Source organism: Podarcis tiliguerta (genome assembly GCF_965153285.1).
Source record: "Podarcis tiliguerta genome assembly, chromosome: 7".
Taxonomy (NCBI): Eukaryota; Metazoa; Chordata; class Lepidosauria; order Squamata; family Lacertidae; genus Podarcis; species Podarcis tiliguerta.
Genome location: NC_139540.1, coordinates 86,131,322 through 86,146,950, shown reverse-complemented (window position 1 = coordinate 86,146,950; position 15,629 = coordinate 86,131,322). Strand labels below are relative to the sequence as shown.

The window sequence follows — 15,629 nt, the reverse complement described above, 5'->3', positions numbered from 1 at the left end:
CAATCAACAACAAGAGTACCAATCACCTGGCTGGGAGTGGGAGGCGGGGCAGGGAAGGCTTAATCCAAATCCTGCTTCCCCCTTCAGAATAGTAGTTCTGGTCCATCATCTAAGCAGGGCTGGCCTAAGGCACTCCGGCACCTGAGTCGAACCACAAAATGTCCCTGCACCCAGCCAGGGAAGAAGGGATGAATGAAGATCTACATCAGGAACAAGGGTGGGAGGAGACCAGCCATGCCTCCTATGCGCCAAGATGCTGCGGTAGAGGCAGCATGTAGGGTGGGGGGACGACTGCTGAGGAGGCCCCCAAGGCGTGTGCCACAGCCCTTGCTGCTACCATGGCAGCAGGAGGAGGCTGAATCTGCGCCCCCTGTGGATCCTGCCGTCTGAGGCAGCCACCTCCCCTTGCCTCGTGGGAGGGTCGGCCCTGCATCTCAAGATGCCACGAGGGTGCTGGGAACCAAGCCTGGCAGCTGTTCCTCATCCACCTAGGGATGCTGCACTCACGTTTATAGGTCCTTATGCTGAATCAGAGTATATCACAGGGATCTCTCTCAAAAGAACAGCATGTCACTAGATCTCGAGAAAGGGAATGTGCATCAAACCACTATTGCGGCTAATTAGCAAAATGGAGGCTATAGAAACAAACATAAAAAATAAAAATTCTGGAATGGACCATTCACCAGAAAAATGCAGTTTCAGATAGGGTAGGGATGATATTACCATGAGGCTAAATGTCCCTGGCGTGGGGCAGAAGGAAACAACATTGTTTGTGCTAGGGTTGCCATACATCTGGGGAGAACTTCTGGGATTTCAATGGCGGAAGTGACGTCTGGGGGGAATTTCCGAAAAGCAGCAGTTCATCCTGGATTTTTTGCAACATAACCCAAAAATTGTTTTTCCAAAAAAAAAGGGGGGACACAATTTGTATGTTTTTGGATTTTCACTTCTTGAAATATGGCAGCTCTCGTTTCTGCTGACTTTCCATGGATTTTCCATGGGGGTTGGGTGGAAGGCTGCCCTATGTTTGCTTATAAGTTTTCTTACCTGCCCTTCACCATAAGGGCACAGGGCAGGTTACAACAAATCATGAAAGCAGTGATAAAACATGGAAAACCATTCCAGCCTGGCAGAAAGTGATGTGAATGCATCTGAACGTGAGAATTCATTGGGTTCATTTCAGTCTCAGACTGAACTGCAGCAGGTATTCTCAATGCCATCTCATCTGCCTGTTCTGATTTTGGACTCAATCTCAATAAGTTACTTGTACAAGTATACAAGGGTTGCTCAACTATAGGGTTCAAGCACAAATCAGGGCAATATATTAGACCACCATTGTCTACTGCTAATCCCACAGTTGGCACAATTAAAGGCATCATAAAAAAATTCCCTAAGAGAATCCAAAGACGAATTCCCAACATACCAATGCTATGTGAAAGCTGGGGGATTCAACAATGAAAGAGTATCTGTGTGTTTGCAGAAAATTACCCCTTATTATCAAGCAACTCAAGCAATTAGCAGGACCAGGCAAAACCAAGAGAAGACATATTTTGTTCCAGTTGTGTGCATCATGGACAACAACTTGCATTGTTTGTCTTTGGATTCGCTAATTATCTCACTGATGTCCTCTTTCATTGATGAAACTTTCAATCCCATTCAGGAACTTTACAAATTTGAAAACTTTGGGGATGAGTCTGTTACTTGGTATGAATTGTCGGCAAAAAGACTCACAACTTGGACACATTTAACTTGTGTGATCACAGTTTTACCTGCTTTGCAGCTGGCCAGCTGACATTGCACAAATTAAACACAACTTGTTGGTGCCAAGGGTTTTCTGACTAAATGTGATTTCAGTTTTATGCGTACCCCTCCCCCCACACCCTGGGAACATTGCCCTCGCACAAGCTGTGAGTCTACCAAAGAAATATAACCATCACTGGGTGATGTTTGGATCATGAGCCTTACTGAACTACTGGACCACAACAAAATGTGCTCTGCTATTAAAATGGTCATTCTCATAGCACTTTCCCTCCCAGTTACACAATGAACAATTAAACAATCCTTTGGTACATTGTGGAGGGTGAAGGCAGGGCTAAAATCGACAATGAGTGAAGACTAATTGTCAGGCTTGTGTTTGTTAAGCGTCCATAGAGAAAAATGGAAGAGCTATCCCAAGGATAAATTCATAAAAGAAAAGACCATTGACAACTTCACTTTTTGTTTACAGAATGATCCACCTAATACTGTATTTTATTTAGTGTCAAGGACAGACAACCCTCTTCCTTATCAGCCAACCCTGACCCGGCAACCCTCATCTGAGGCCCACAAAAGATCTTGAAGGTAGCAAAACAAGAATGGGCCTTTTCTGTGGTGGCTCCCCATTTGTGGAATGCTCTCCCCAGGGAGGGTCACCTGGCACCATCATTATATATCTTTAGATACCAGGCAAAACCATTCCTTTTATTCCAGGCCACCAGGTAATTAAACAATCTTTGGCCTTTTAAACTGGGGGGTGGGACGGTTATTTGTTTGTTTGTTACTATGTTATGCATTTTTGTGTTTTTATATTATAAACTGCCCTGTGATCCTCAGATGAAGGGTGGTATAGAAATTTAAAGGTAAAGGGACCCCTGACCATTAGGTCCAGTCATGACTGACTCTGGGGTTGCGGTGCTCATCTCGCTTTATTGGCCGAGGGAGCCGGCGTACAGCTTCCGGGTCATGTGGCCAGCATGACTAAGCCGCTTCTGGCGAACCAGAGTAATGCACGGAAATGCTGTTTACCTTCCCGCCGGAGCGGTACCTATTGATCTACTTGCACTTTGACGTGCTTTCGAACTGCTAGGTTGGCAGGAGCAGGGACCGAGCAACGGGAGGTCACCCCATCGCGGGGATTCGAATCGCTGACTTTCTGATCAGCAAGCCCTAGGCTCTGTGGTTTAACCCAAAGCGCCACCCATGTCCCTTGGTATAGAAATTTAATAATAATTTTAAAAGCATTAACAAAAAAACCTGAGTGGTTTCAGATCTTGTGTTTGGCATTCACCACAATGAATGTGTAAAAGTAGGGGAAATTCAGCCTTAGGGGTTTTAATTTGGTTTAGAATTCCAAGTATTGATGTTCAATGGACAAACTCAAGCTGTATGTTTTTCTCTGTTATTGGTAAATGGCAAATAAAGGAATTTGTTAGAAGTTAGTTCTGATATGTATAATCCCATAAAATGCAGTAAATTTCCAACAGGCACAATCCACTATGATTTCTCGTTGCTTCTCTTTAGCACAATGCAATGGTTTGTGGAATTACATTCTATGAAGACTGCAAATCATCAACAACAACCTATAGTTAAAAATCTTTTTACAAATCTACTTTGCCCCTGCCCCTGAAATTATTTCTGCAGACACCCATGTGCTTGGGAAGTTCAGCTAAAATATATAACACAGATCAAGAAATGTACCACCACAGCCTCTGTGGTGAAAGCAGAATTCAATTAGCTGTTAGAGACAAAAAGGTTTCCTTTTGAAAATGGAAGTTTGGTCCAAATGAAGAGAACAAAAAAGTAAAGAAATGCAAGCAGACTTATAGCAGGGGCTTAAAATGAATTTGAGGAGCAAATTGCTAAAAACATAAACAATAGCAATGAATTATTTAAATACATCAGAGGCAGGAGGCTAACTAGAGAAGTGGTTGGACCCTGGAATGACACGGTCAAAAGTGGGCTAAAGGAAGAAAAGGAGACTGTAGAAAAGTTGAATGAATTCTTTGTGTTCGTCTTCACAGTGGAAGAGGCAGCGGAGGCAGAACAAAGCCACTGTGAAAAGTAGCCATTGCTAGTCTTTCCTTCCATGAATCTGTATACAGTGGTACCTCGGGTTAAATACTTAATTTGTTCCAGAGGTCCGTTCTTAACCTGAAACTGTTCTTAACCTGAAGCACCACTTTAGCTCATGGGGCTTCCTGCTGCCGCCGCACGATTTCTGTTCTCATCCTGAAGCAAAATTCTTAATCTGAGGTAACATTTCTGGGTTAGCGGAGTCTGTAACCTGAAGCGTATGCAACCTGAAGCGTCTGTAACCCGAGGTACAACTATACAGTCATTCTCTTTTAAGCCATCCAAGTTGCTGGCCATCCCTGCCTCGCATAGGAGTGAGTTTTAACTATGCACTGCATGAGGAAGAGCTTTCATCTATCTGTCCTGAATTTGTGGAATTCATTGAGTCTCATTGGATGTCGTTGAGTTCTAGTGTTATGAGCAAGGGGGGAAATACCTCTCTGTCCACTTTCTCAATGGCAGGCATCATTTCATACACTTCTATCACGTTGCCTCTTACTTGCCTACTCTCTGAACTTGAACACCCCAAATGCTGCTCCCTTTCCTCATAAGGAGTTGCTCAATCATTTCTGGTTGCTCTTTTCCTTTTTCAACTCTGCAATATTCCTTTTGAGACGAGGCAACTAGAACTGTACACAGTATTACAAATGCAGTTGAACCATTGATTTGTGTAATGGCATTATATCAGAAGTTTTATTTTCCTTTCCTAATTATCCCTAGCAGGAAATTTGCCTTCTTCACAGCTCAACATCTTAGTTGAGCTATCCACTATGACCCCAAGGTATCATTCCTGGTCAGTCAGAGATGGTTCAGACCTCATTAGGGTATATGTGAAATTGGGTTTTTTCTCTTCACATGCACCACTTTACACTTGTTTACATTGAATTGTATTCACCATTTCACCACTCATCTTTTTTGGAGCTCTTCACTACTTCTTTTTGTTTTAACCACTTTGCATCATTAGCAATCATGGCCACCCCACTGCTCATGCCTAGCTCCAAATCATTTCAGAATAAGTTAAAAAGTATAGGTCCTAATACTGAACTTTGGGGGACTCCACTTTCTACATCCTTCTGTTGATAGATCTGTCCATCTATTCTTACTTAAACAATACCTGATACAAAAGAGGAGCCTGCCTCTTACTCCATGACTGCTAAGCTTACTCAGGAGTCTTTGGTGAAGTAGTTTCTCAACTGGATCACCACTATCTATATGGTATTGACACTCTAAAAAGGAGTGAGATGGGATGTATCCTTGCGGAAGCCATGCTGGTTTTGCTTCAGCGGGGCTTGTTCTATATGCTTGCTTGTTTTATCTTCAACTAGTATTTCTACCAGGACAAACATTAAGCTAATTGGCCCGTGATTTCCAGCCTCTCTTGCCACTCCCTGTAGCCCCAATCCCCTTTTTAAAATTGGTGCCACGGTGCTCACTTTCTAGTCCTTAGGCCTTCAGATTCACCTCTCCCTCAGCAGTGAGTAACTAGAATAGGAAGTACCGGTAATCCCTAGTCAAGCTAACAGATTTAGCTGTAGTCACTTTTTACAAGAACTAATAAATGTCAACCTAATTGACATATTTTATAAAGTATTAAATGTTAGATTACTTCAGCATATACTTTTTAAAATCAATATTTCCATTAATTAATAAAATATATAGATTGAAGAACCCAGAATGTATGTTTAATGCCACATCTACACCTTGCATTTAAAGCACATTTACAGTCATACATCATGTTATGGACACTTCAGGTTATGTGTTTTTGGGTTACGGACTGCAGGAAACCCGGAAGTACTGGAAAAGGTTATTTCCAGGTTTTGCCACTCACACATGCGTGCTGTGCGCATGTGCAGAAGCACCAAATTGTGCCGGCGCAGACGCGGCGCTTCAGGATGCGAATGCTGCGGGTTGCGGACGTGCCTCCATCACAGATTACACCCGCCACTCGAGGTTCCACTGTATAGCACTTTAACAGTCATGGCTTTCCCCAAAGAATCCTGGAAACTGCCATTTCCCCCTCACACAGTTACAATTCCCAGCACCTTTAACAAACTGTAGTCCACAGGATTCTCTGGAGGAAGTATGGTGCGGATGTAACCTTTGCTAAATCAGAATTCAGATATGAATAATACAGCTGCTGTGGTCTACAATGACCACCATATAATGAAGAATGCCACTCAGGCTGCTGGTACACTGGAAATGCATTTCCAAACGCTTATGGAATGGAATGAAACAAATGCTTTCATAATCAATGTAATTATAAAAGAAAGAGTGAGTTACTGCTGTATAGTGCTTGTCAAGCATACAGTTAGTAGTGATCTCCCCCCCCCCACCGCTGCCGTTATAATTTTCCTTATTTTATTCATTCAGCACTTGGGTCCTAAATAAATATTTGTTCCCATGGACTGACATGTGTACAACATATTTTTTTGGATGCTGCAATAATATAGCAGTTGGTATTATTGATTACGAGAACCCTTTTGAGAGCAGAGCAGAAATTTGCCAGTAAAGAAAGAGAAGGGTGTACTTACCTCTTGCATTTCCCAGTGTTTGACAATCAAGATCATCATCAATAAACTCCTCCCCCTGGATGATATTTTGGGTGTCCTCTCTACGGTTTACAGGGTTGGTCATCTCTTGTTCTTTTTCATTTTGCATCTGTGCATAGACATTTCTGCCTGGTAATTTCCTTAAGAGTACAAGACAGGATTGTAATGCAGTGTTGTACAGTGCTGCTCTGATCCACAAATAGGTGTGGATAATACTAGCTCATTAAGACTCAACTGAATTGGCTAGAAGCACCTTTTCATGCTGATGGGAATGTACTTGCCAACCTAGAACCACCTATTTTTTGCATGCTGCTATAGCCAGACTAGGACCTAAATCTGATGTTGGCAACCTAAGACCCATGGACTGGTTCTGGCCCATGGCCGTTCCGTGGATCGGCGTGCGTATTCCGTGCTTTTTTGGGGGGGCCACCATTTCCCCCCTCACCACGGGAACTGACTTCCTGGTTGGAAGAGCGCCGGAAACAGCGTGTGCGCATGCGCATAGGCACTCCTCCATCTCAGAAGAGCGCTGGAAATAGCTTGAGTGCACGCACGGGCACACACGCTCCAGCCCATTGAGAGGTCTGCTGGGGAGTGGACCGCCCCAGCCTGAAAAAAAGGTTGCTGACCCCCGGCCTAAATCTTTACCTCCAAAAGGAATGTTTAAAAGGTGCATTGAGGCAAATCCCTGGTTAAGAACATAAAAAGAGGCCTGCTGGATCAGGGCCATGGTTCAGCATCTTGTTCTCACAGTGGCCAACAAGATGCCTGTGGGAAGTCTGCACATGGGGCACACCACTGGCATTCTGTGTCATCTGACACGGTTCTATATGACTTGGTTGTGCACAATCAACATGCAGGTACAACTTGATGTTCTGCTTCTTCCCTGAGGCAAGCAGAGATACAAACCAGGAATTGTCAATTAAGCTTGGCTTCCTGTTACATCTGAACCCCTAGTCATGCTTCGTTTTCCCCATGTTTGTTTCTTTATTTGCATCAGGGGAGAAGCAAAGCATCAGGTTGCACCTGCGTGTTGATTGTGCCAGAAACAACGGTTGATTGTTATGTGTCAGTGTGGCCAAAGAATGGGAAATTTGATGTCTGTAGATTTCAACGTCCCAACCCTCAGTTCCAGAGAACTCTTCTATCCAACTAGGCCTGGACAGATCAATCTATTTACATTCTGTGTCAATTTTTCAGGTCTTCATTGATAGGTCCATTCCATTTCTGCATTTATTTGTGATTGTTCATTATTATCTCAATGTGCACATTTATAAATATATGTTATTTTTAAAAGTTTAACACTTTTTTGTGTATTTTATTTGAGTTGAGAACTACTTTTGAAGGATAGTTATGTTCCTTCTTCCATTTGGGAAGTGTAGATCAGGTTGTTTTGCATCAGAAATTGAATTCCTCAAGCATCCCCAGATCTAACCTAGTGTGTGTGACATAAGCTGACTAATAAAATGATTTGTTTAGCCCTGAAGTACTCCTCATTTGTATTTCCAGTGTTATGATGGCTCATTGCTCACTTGAAGGAATTCAATTTTGACCTTGGAACAACAGATTGCTCGTTTCCTGCTTACTCATTATTATGAACAATAGATCTTTAGTAACTCAGATTGGTACAGCTTGTGACTATAATTAAAGTGAAATGAATGCTACTGTCCTAACTCTACAATGCTGCTCTTAGGAAGCTGAGCACCAGGCAAGCCCTGAAAGATGCATGGAAGCACCAGGTTCTGCTCTGCTGAGTTTTGGTAGAGAGGAATGACACCAGCTCACCAGGTACTGTTCCTTTTCTCTTGTTGCAGCAGAGGGAATAACAGTCACATCAACCACTGCAAACCATTTTGAAGTCTAGTCATACAGTCTTATTCAGGACTCGCCCCCAAATATTTGATCAGGCAAGGGGGTATTTTTTTACTTTTTGATTTCTGGACCAAAAGGCTTCCACCCGGGACGTGGGGCAGGAGCCTAGCCCAGCCTGGGTGGGTGGGGGCAGGGAAGAGAACGCAAAGCCACTGGGACTTTTCTGCCCTGCAGGCACAGGGGTTCTGAAGCTGCTACACATCCTGGAAAAATCATTTCCCCACAGACTTTACTCACAACGTTTTGTACAGACAAAGTTACTTTCAGTTTAATTTTTTAAAAATCTGTCCCTACTGTGAATAATATTTTGTTTCCTAAAAAGGGGAATTATTATTATTATATCTGCTTTATATCTGTTTTGGAAGCTATTAACATACCATGAGAAGTTTATAATAATAGGGTTAGGGAAAAGATGTTGAAAAAAGGTGAAGATTTTTTTTAAAAAGAAAATACAATTTCTGCTTTATAAACATATTCTGCATATGATGCCAGATATAAAATCACTTGCCTTTTAAACTTGTAGAGGATGATAGCGCCTACAGCCACCAGAGAGATGACAAAAAGGGCCATTATCGCCCAGTACCCTCCTCCTCCAATACTCTGAGAATCTGAAACCAAAGGCACACACTGTTACATTCAATCCTGAGCACAATCAACCATCCTCTGTATTTAGCATTAGTGCAGATTCTTTTTTAATAAAGTGACCCTAAACTGTATCCACTCATCTTGTCCACAATGCAGTAAAGTCAATGGGACTAAGGTCCTGGGAAGGGCATAGCCATTGACTTAACTGCAATTCCCAGCACCCTTAACAAAGTCCCAGGATGCTTTGGGGGAGGCCATATGCTTTATGTATGGTGTGGAAAAGATCTAACTCCCCAGGCCTAACCTCATTTCTGGACGCAGGGAATCTTCACTTCAATAGGATTTTCTTCCATATAACATTTAAGAGCAAGATTTAAATTTTATTCAAAGTGATTGTTTTAATTGTAATGATAGGCTGACTGGTGTGTGTGTGTGTATGAATTCCAAACCAATATGGCGCTTCAATATTATTCTAACTTAAACATGAGAGGAACATCAACTCCTTGTCAAAAAAGGATACAAATTTTACCTGAATCCGAGCTAACTAAGGTCACAAAGACCCAGTGTCCTCCTCTCATGAAGAAACTGATGTTATGGGCATTCAAAGATTGCTTAATAGCAGCTATTCTCTGGAAACATAAGAAAAACTGCGTTAGGCAGGTCCTACCTTCCACAACCACCAAAAGGAAGTCATTGCTTGTGTGGAGTTATTCCCTGTTGAGTTGCTATGAAAATTCAGCCAAAAGTAAAATTCAAAATGAAGTAGGGGTTTCTTATACAGTGGTACCTCGGGTTAAGTACTTAATACGTTCCGGAGGTCCGTTCTTAATCTGAAACTGTTCTTAACCTGAAGCACCACTTTAGCTAATGGGGCCTCCTGCTGCTGCTGCGCTGCCGGAGCACGATTTCTGTTCTCATCATGAAACAAAGTTCTTAACCTGAAGCACTATTTCTGGGTTAGCAGAGTCTGTAACCTGAAGCGTATGTAACCCGAGGTACCACTGTACTCAAATCTGGGTTACCCACAGCAAATTTTGAGGCAAAACATTCATCTATGAGAAGGCAGTGAATCCTGACGCTGCAGAATCTGAAATAATTGCTATTAAAGCTGATGGCAAAAGATGAATATTTTAATACTATAGGGGCCCTGTGACTTCTGAAATATTGATTTTGTTCAGTGGTAGTCACAAGGACTTTTCACTTTATGCTTCAGCTGCAAGAGCACTGAGGCATGATTATGCATCCAGTAACTGCCCATATTAAAAAAGAAACGATAAGACAAGACTGAGCAGGGTTTGTCAGGCTAATATCTGTCTCAATTCAGCATGTACAGTATTTGGGGCACAGGGTTTTTTTCATGTAACATGATACGCTCTCCAAGGCTAATGCCTTGCACTCTTTCCAAGGAGGAGGAGGAGAAATAAGAAAATTGGAATGTGAATCTAGGGCCAATTCATACCTTACTATTGCAGCCTAACTGAATGGTTGCTTCCTATACCAATGCTGCACATCCCCAGATATGAGGAGTGTGCATCCTGGGGGCTCCAGTCACATAGAACAGATGTAGTCCTAGTGATGCATCAGCTGTTAGAGGGAACATGTGACAGTTCCCTCCTAAAATACTTTTAGGCCCTTCAAAGAGTGATTCTCTGCTTTGCTAGACACGTTGCAAAATCACACAGTGCTCTTAGTTTAATAAGGAGTGAGACAGTCAATGTGTATTGTGCTCTAAGTTACTATTCATCTGTCTTCTTACCTTGTTGCTAGGCATACTTATTTTGCTTTTGGTGTGGTTCATGGATAGAAGCACGTGTAAATCTGCAGTTGTGGGCAGTCCAGGTTTGACTACTGTAACAAGACCTTCTTCAGGTACGCCTGTTTCCTGAGGGGAGAGAAACCATTCAGAAATGGACTTGGACTGCATGGCTGCCTTTGTAATAAACTGCTCTACTATAGCTCCTTTAGTGATTTGATTTGATTTGTTTCTTGCCTCACATGAATTAGTCAAGGTTTGGAATAACTACTGGAGAAGAACAAACAAACAAACAAACAAATGGATGTAATAAAGAATAAAGAATAATAATAGGAAGATTTAGGCAATTTGTTTTAAAAAGTGGAAAATACTTATTAAGTTCAAGTGTCTTGTAGTTTCACCAGTGCCTTATTGCTTGCACTAATGACAGATTTAGTGCTGCGTGCTCTATCATCATCATCATCATCATCTAATTATTTATACCCCACCTTTTCCCCTGATGGGACTCAAGTTGGCAAAGATTCCCTTTTTTCCTCCCCAATTTTAACAGATGGTTATGCAGTCTGATCCATAGCTGTCAATTTCCCCCTTTTTAAAAGGGAAATTCCCTTATTCTGAATAGGATTCCTCGCAAGAAAATGGAAAAGTTGACAGCTATGGTCTGATCTTATGCATTTACACTATGTTAAGTCCCATTGTGTTCAGTGAGTCTCATTCCTAGCTAAGTATGCAAAAGATTGCAGTTCCATCTTCTAACATGGTAAGCAATATGTGTGTCTGTGTGCACCTTGCAGGGCAAGGTGGGAGATCTATTTATTTAGTTAGTTAGTCATTTTATCTTGCTCAAGGCAACTTCCAACTGAACAACCAACAAAACCCCATTGCATAGTTACATCAAAACCGGAGGCGGGAGGTGGTGGAATATGTATATATTCTTTTTTTAAAAAAACATTAAAACATTTATTCAAAAGTTACAATACAGCTTTGTCCATTGCCATAGTATCACAAAATGATCATTCTAATCCTCAGTCCCACATCACTGTCATGTTGGCTTGAACCCAACCAACAATCTGGCTAGACATTTTTAATCGATATATCCCCTCTATGATGATGATGACATTAAAATATCCTGTTCTTCTTCAATAAAAGAGAAAAAGGGAGACCAGATCGTGTCAAATGTATCTTTTTTGTAGAAACCTTTGATTAATCGCTGATGGTATGTGAGGCGTTTTGATAGAGCAATGCTCCAGATATTATTAACCCAAGCCTCTCTTGGTTTATTAGAGGTTCCTTCCATCGTTGGACAATAAATTAAAAAAACAATCTGAATGTGAAACATTTTCTTGTGAGGAGGTGATATTGAAAATTATAGTGATGTAGGTAATGTGTCTGAAATTGAGCAAAACAATTTAGTGAAATACTGATAGGAGGTGAAACATAACAGATCAAAATCATTTTTGTATCATAAGTATTCCACTATTCTTTTTACGATAGGCATTCCTCTCAAGCCAGTGACAAGTATTTTAAGAAAATTACTCCCGAATAATGAGTTAATCATATTCCTCTCAAGAGAAGTCAATTTGTGCTTGTTATGGATCCTCGCTGATGTACAGTATATCAAAGCATTGTTTGCTGTTGCTTGAGCCCTAAATTATATGCCATAATTTCAAATCTAATGCACACCTCAAATTTCAGAACCTTGAAACCAAAAAAATTATTTGCTGGTGATTGTAAATGTGCCATTGAATCAAAAGCATACCTTAATTTTTGTACCGCAATTTGGCCAAAAATGGTGAGCATTGGATTTGAGTAAATACAAGCAATTCAAGAGCATTTATTTACAATCACTCTGCAAACCTTGATAACTTGATAAATAAATAACGTAAAACCACATTCTCCCTGAAAAATGTCTCTACTTCATTTAAAGACACAAAGGGAACAAGAAGTAAAACCAAAACCAGTTATGTCATCCTGCTGCACTAACTCTATATACAAGCTTCTCCAAAGGCTCCACATTCCCTCTGTCCCATCTCTGCTAAATTTGCAAACCATCAGAGCACCTTTGCAATCTGTTGTGTTACGACACGGCCAACATCTTCCCGCCAGGCAGGTATGTTTGGGTTGTATAAGTCCAGGTGTTCAGAAAACCTTAGAGGAAGTACTTGAAAATTATCTGGAAACAGGAAGAGAGAACTTAAAAACAAATTTTGTATACATAAAAAAACCAATTCTGGATTTGCACAAAAGTTTCTCTGCACAAAGCTATTATGCAAAAGAAATATTCTATAACCACAGTCTTTATCTGAAAATTTTCACAACAGAAAACAAGCAACTAAGGGCAGAACTATATAGTACATGAACACACATGAGTAACAAAACCATGACAATCACTGGAAGAGTAGGATTAATTCCCCAAAGCTGATTGCGTGCCAGGATTTGTCATGTTCACAGCTGAAGCACCCACAGACTTGTAAATATTCAGAAAAGCCCAAGCTTTAACCCAAGCTGTCTCAGCTACAATAGGATGGAGGTGAAAGAATTTGCATAGTTTAAAATATATATTTGGAAGGAAAGTGTCTCACCCAAAACCCGGACAATCTTGGAATCCTGAAGCATGGAGTTCCCACAGGAAGCCTGAACTGTAACTCTGACTTCGCCCACCTCTGCAAAACTGGTTACCAAAAAATTCTCCAGTGACAGAAGTGGCTAAAAAGAAAAGAAAGAAAAGAAAGAGGAAAAAATAAGCAAAGTCCAAATGTTCAACTAAGAGCTTTCATCTTCAAATTGAAGGGGGGAACAAACCTGGGGACAATTTTCAGGGGAAGCAAAATTATTTGAAACATCTGAGGGAACTTCCCATTGGCAGCAGAGATGGTGCTCTCGTCTTTCTCCCCACTTTTAACCCTTTTATAAAAAAAAGTGTGCCCACATCACATTTGTCAGCAGAGGAGCTTCCCTTGATCACTACCAGCTGGCAGGTGCCATTTTTGTTCCCTGCAATGTCTCAGACGCAGCGTCATTCCAGGACATTATGAAACAAAAACAGAAGCCAACAGGTGGCAGCCGCCAAGAGAAGCTCCAATGCCTATGAGCAAGGGCACCAAAAAAGGTCTTAAAAAACCAAAAAGAAGACTGGCATTGCTGGCACCAATTCACAAAAACCTGCATTTTCTTTCAGTCCTGGTGAGGAACAAATGAAGGGTGAAGAAAAATGCTGAGAACATTGCAACTGGAAGCATAAATATTTCATATGGTAACAAACTGTTTATTTAATTTGGTCTAAGCAGGGCTTTGTTTGTGTGATGATTCACCAGGGCATTACCCTGGAACTTGTATTTGCTGCCAGGGCTCAACCCTGGAAAGCGCTCCTGGGTATTCTCTGGGTAGCGGCAGGTGCTCCAAGGCACTGGGGATTAGCAGCAGAAGATCCAAGGTCAGGCAACAATTATTTTCAGAGGAGCATGTGTTACATATTCTTGTTTCTATTTTTTTAGAAATTCATACGGGAAGCTAGATGCTGCATGCAAATGTGCATAACAAAACCTCATCAGTTTTGGGGAAAAAAGAAGAGCTTCAGGAACCTGCAATTTTGAGTGGAAGGACAGCAGGGGAGGAAAGGCGCTTAATCCTTTCTCAACTGGCTCCAAATCCTCCTATGGTGACTTTTCCAGTTCAGAACATTTTTATCCTGCAAACATGCATCTAGAACACACGGCAGGGGGAAGCAGCTTGGGAGGGGCTGTTCTGAGCAGAAAAAAGTAAATAAAGCAGCTTTCCCTCATCCCCTGCTGCCTCCTGGTGCTGCTTTTAATTTTAAAATGTTTTTTTTTTTTTTTACATGCATGCATACATACACACAAAATTATCGGGTGCATGTTATCCAGAACAAGCATGAGTAGAAGTATGAAAGATGTGAGACACTAAATTTTAAGGAAAATGCAAAAATATTAACTATATTATGAAGGAAATCAGAATGTATATTTGAATGGAATAAAGAAGGAAGACGAACACTTTAGAGCTGGCAAAAAAAGCATAAAAACTAACAAAATACCAGTTTCCTTAGACAAAAAGCCTTTCCTCACTGTCTGGCATGGGGAGGACCCCAAACTCCACTTGGTTTCAGGAGTCGTTTTGATTTCAGCCATTTCCAGTGGGGTTTTTTCTTGGGGGGGGGGGATGACAGTGCACAATGGGCTGGTTTCCAGAGCTCCCAAGCAAATGTAACACCAGTACAAAGATGCAAGCAAAAGCAGACAGCTGACATCATGACCAAAACCACTTCCAGTTTTGGATCTGCCAAGAGATTGCTGTTTGAATTACCGTATTTACTCAAATCCAATGTGCACCTTTTTTGGCCAAATCACATTGCAAAAATAAAGGTGTGCATTAGATTCAATGGCACATTTACCGGTACATTTACCAGCAAACAATTTTTTTGGTTTCAAGGTTCTGAAAATTGAGATGTGCATTAAATTTGTTGGTGTATTAGACTCGAGTAAATACGGTACCTAAATTCTCTCAGTTGTTTCAAAATCTTACCCAAATGAAATGAGCAGACAGAACATTAGCCAATGAGGGAAAGGACTAAAAAAACTAGCCAACTTAAGAAAAGTAGGCAAATAAGCTTTTGAAACCTAGGTCGCATGAACATCATACATTTAAAACATATTTAAAGCACAGAGCTTTCTCCAATGAATCCTGGTAACTGTGATTTACCCTCCACAGAGCTACAATTTCCAGCAACCTCAAAAAACTACAGTTCCCAGGATTCTTTGGACAAAGCCAAGCAGATGGTGTGGATGGGATAAAGAGCTGGGCAGCCATGAGGCAGGTGAGGCTGCTGCTTCTGCCTGCCCCACCACCAGTGGAGCAGTGCCGCCCCATCAGTGCTGATTTGGGACAATGTCACAGTCATTTTGGGTGAGATTTCACCAAAAACCGACGTGCCCAAAATTGGCATTGATGGTGGCAGCACTTCACCAGTGGTAGATGGGGCAGGTTACATGGCAACTGTGGGAGTAGGTCTGTGATGGCAGGAG

The 15,629-nt window shown here is 41.5% G+C and overlaps 1 protein-coding gene across 1 annotated transcript in view; it reads right to left on the bottom strand.

The window, feature by feature from the left end:
• The window catches only part of SORCS2 (sortilin related VPS10 domain containing receptor 2), a 122,763-nt gene that overhangs the window by 2,448 nt on the left and 104,686 nt on the right, over positions 1 to 15,629 (bottom strand). Inside the window, exons 21-26 of the mRNA XM_083448573.1 lie at positions 13,173 to 13,296; positions 12,651 to 12,763; positions 10,594 to 10,719; positions 9,367 to 9,466; positions 8,761 to 8,860; positions 6,363 to 6,520 (exon numbers count right to left, since the gene is read on the bottom strand). Of these exons, the coding sequence (XP_083304699.1) occupies positions 6,363 to 6,520; positions 8,761 to 8,860; positions 9,367 to 9,466; positions 10,594 to 10,719; positions 12,651 to 12,763; positions 13,173 to 13,296 (721 nt within the window). The remainder of the gene's footprint in view (positions 1 to 6,362; positions 6,521 to 8,760; positions 8,861 to 9,366; positions 9,467 to 10,593; positions 10,720 to 12,650; positions 12,764 to 13,172; positions 13,297 to 15,629) is intronic.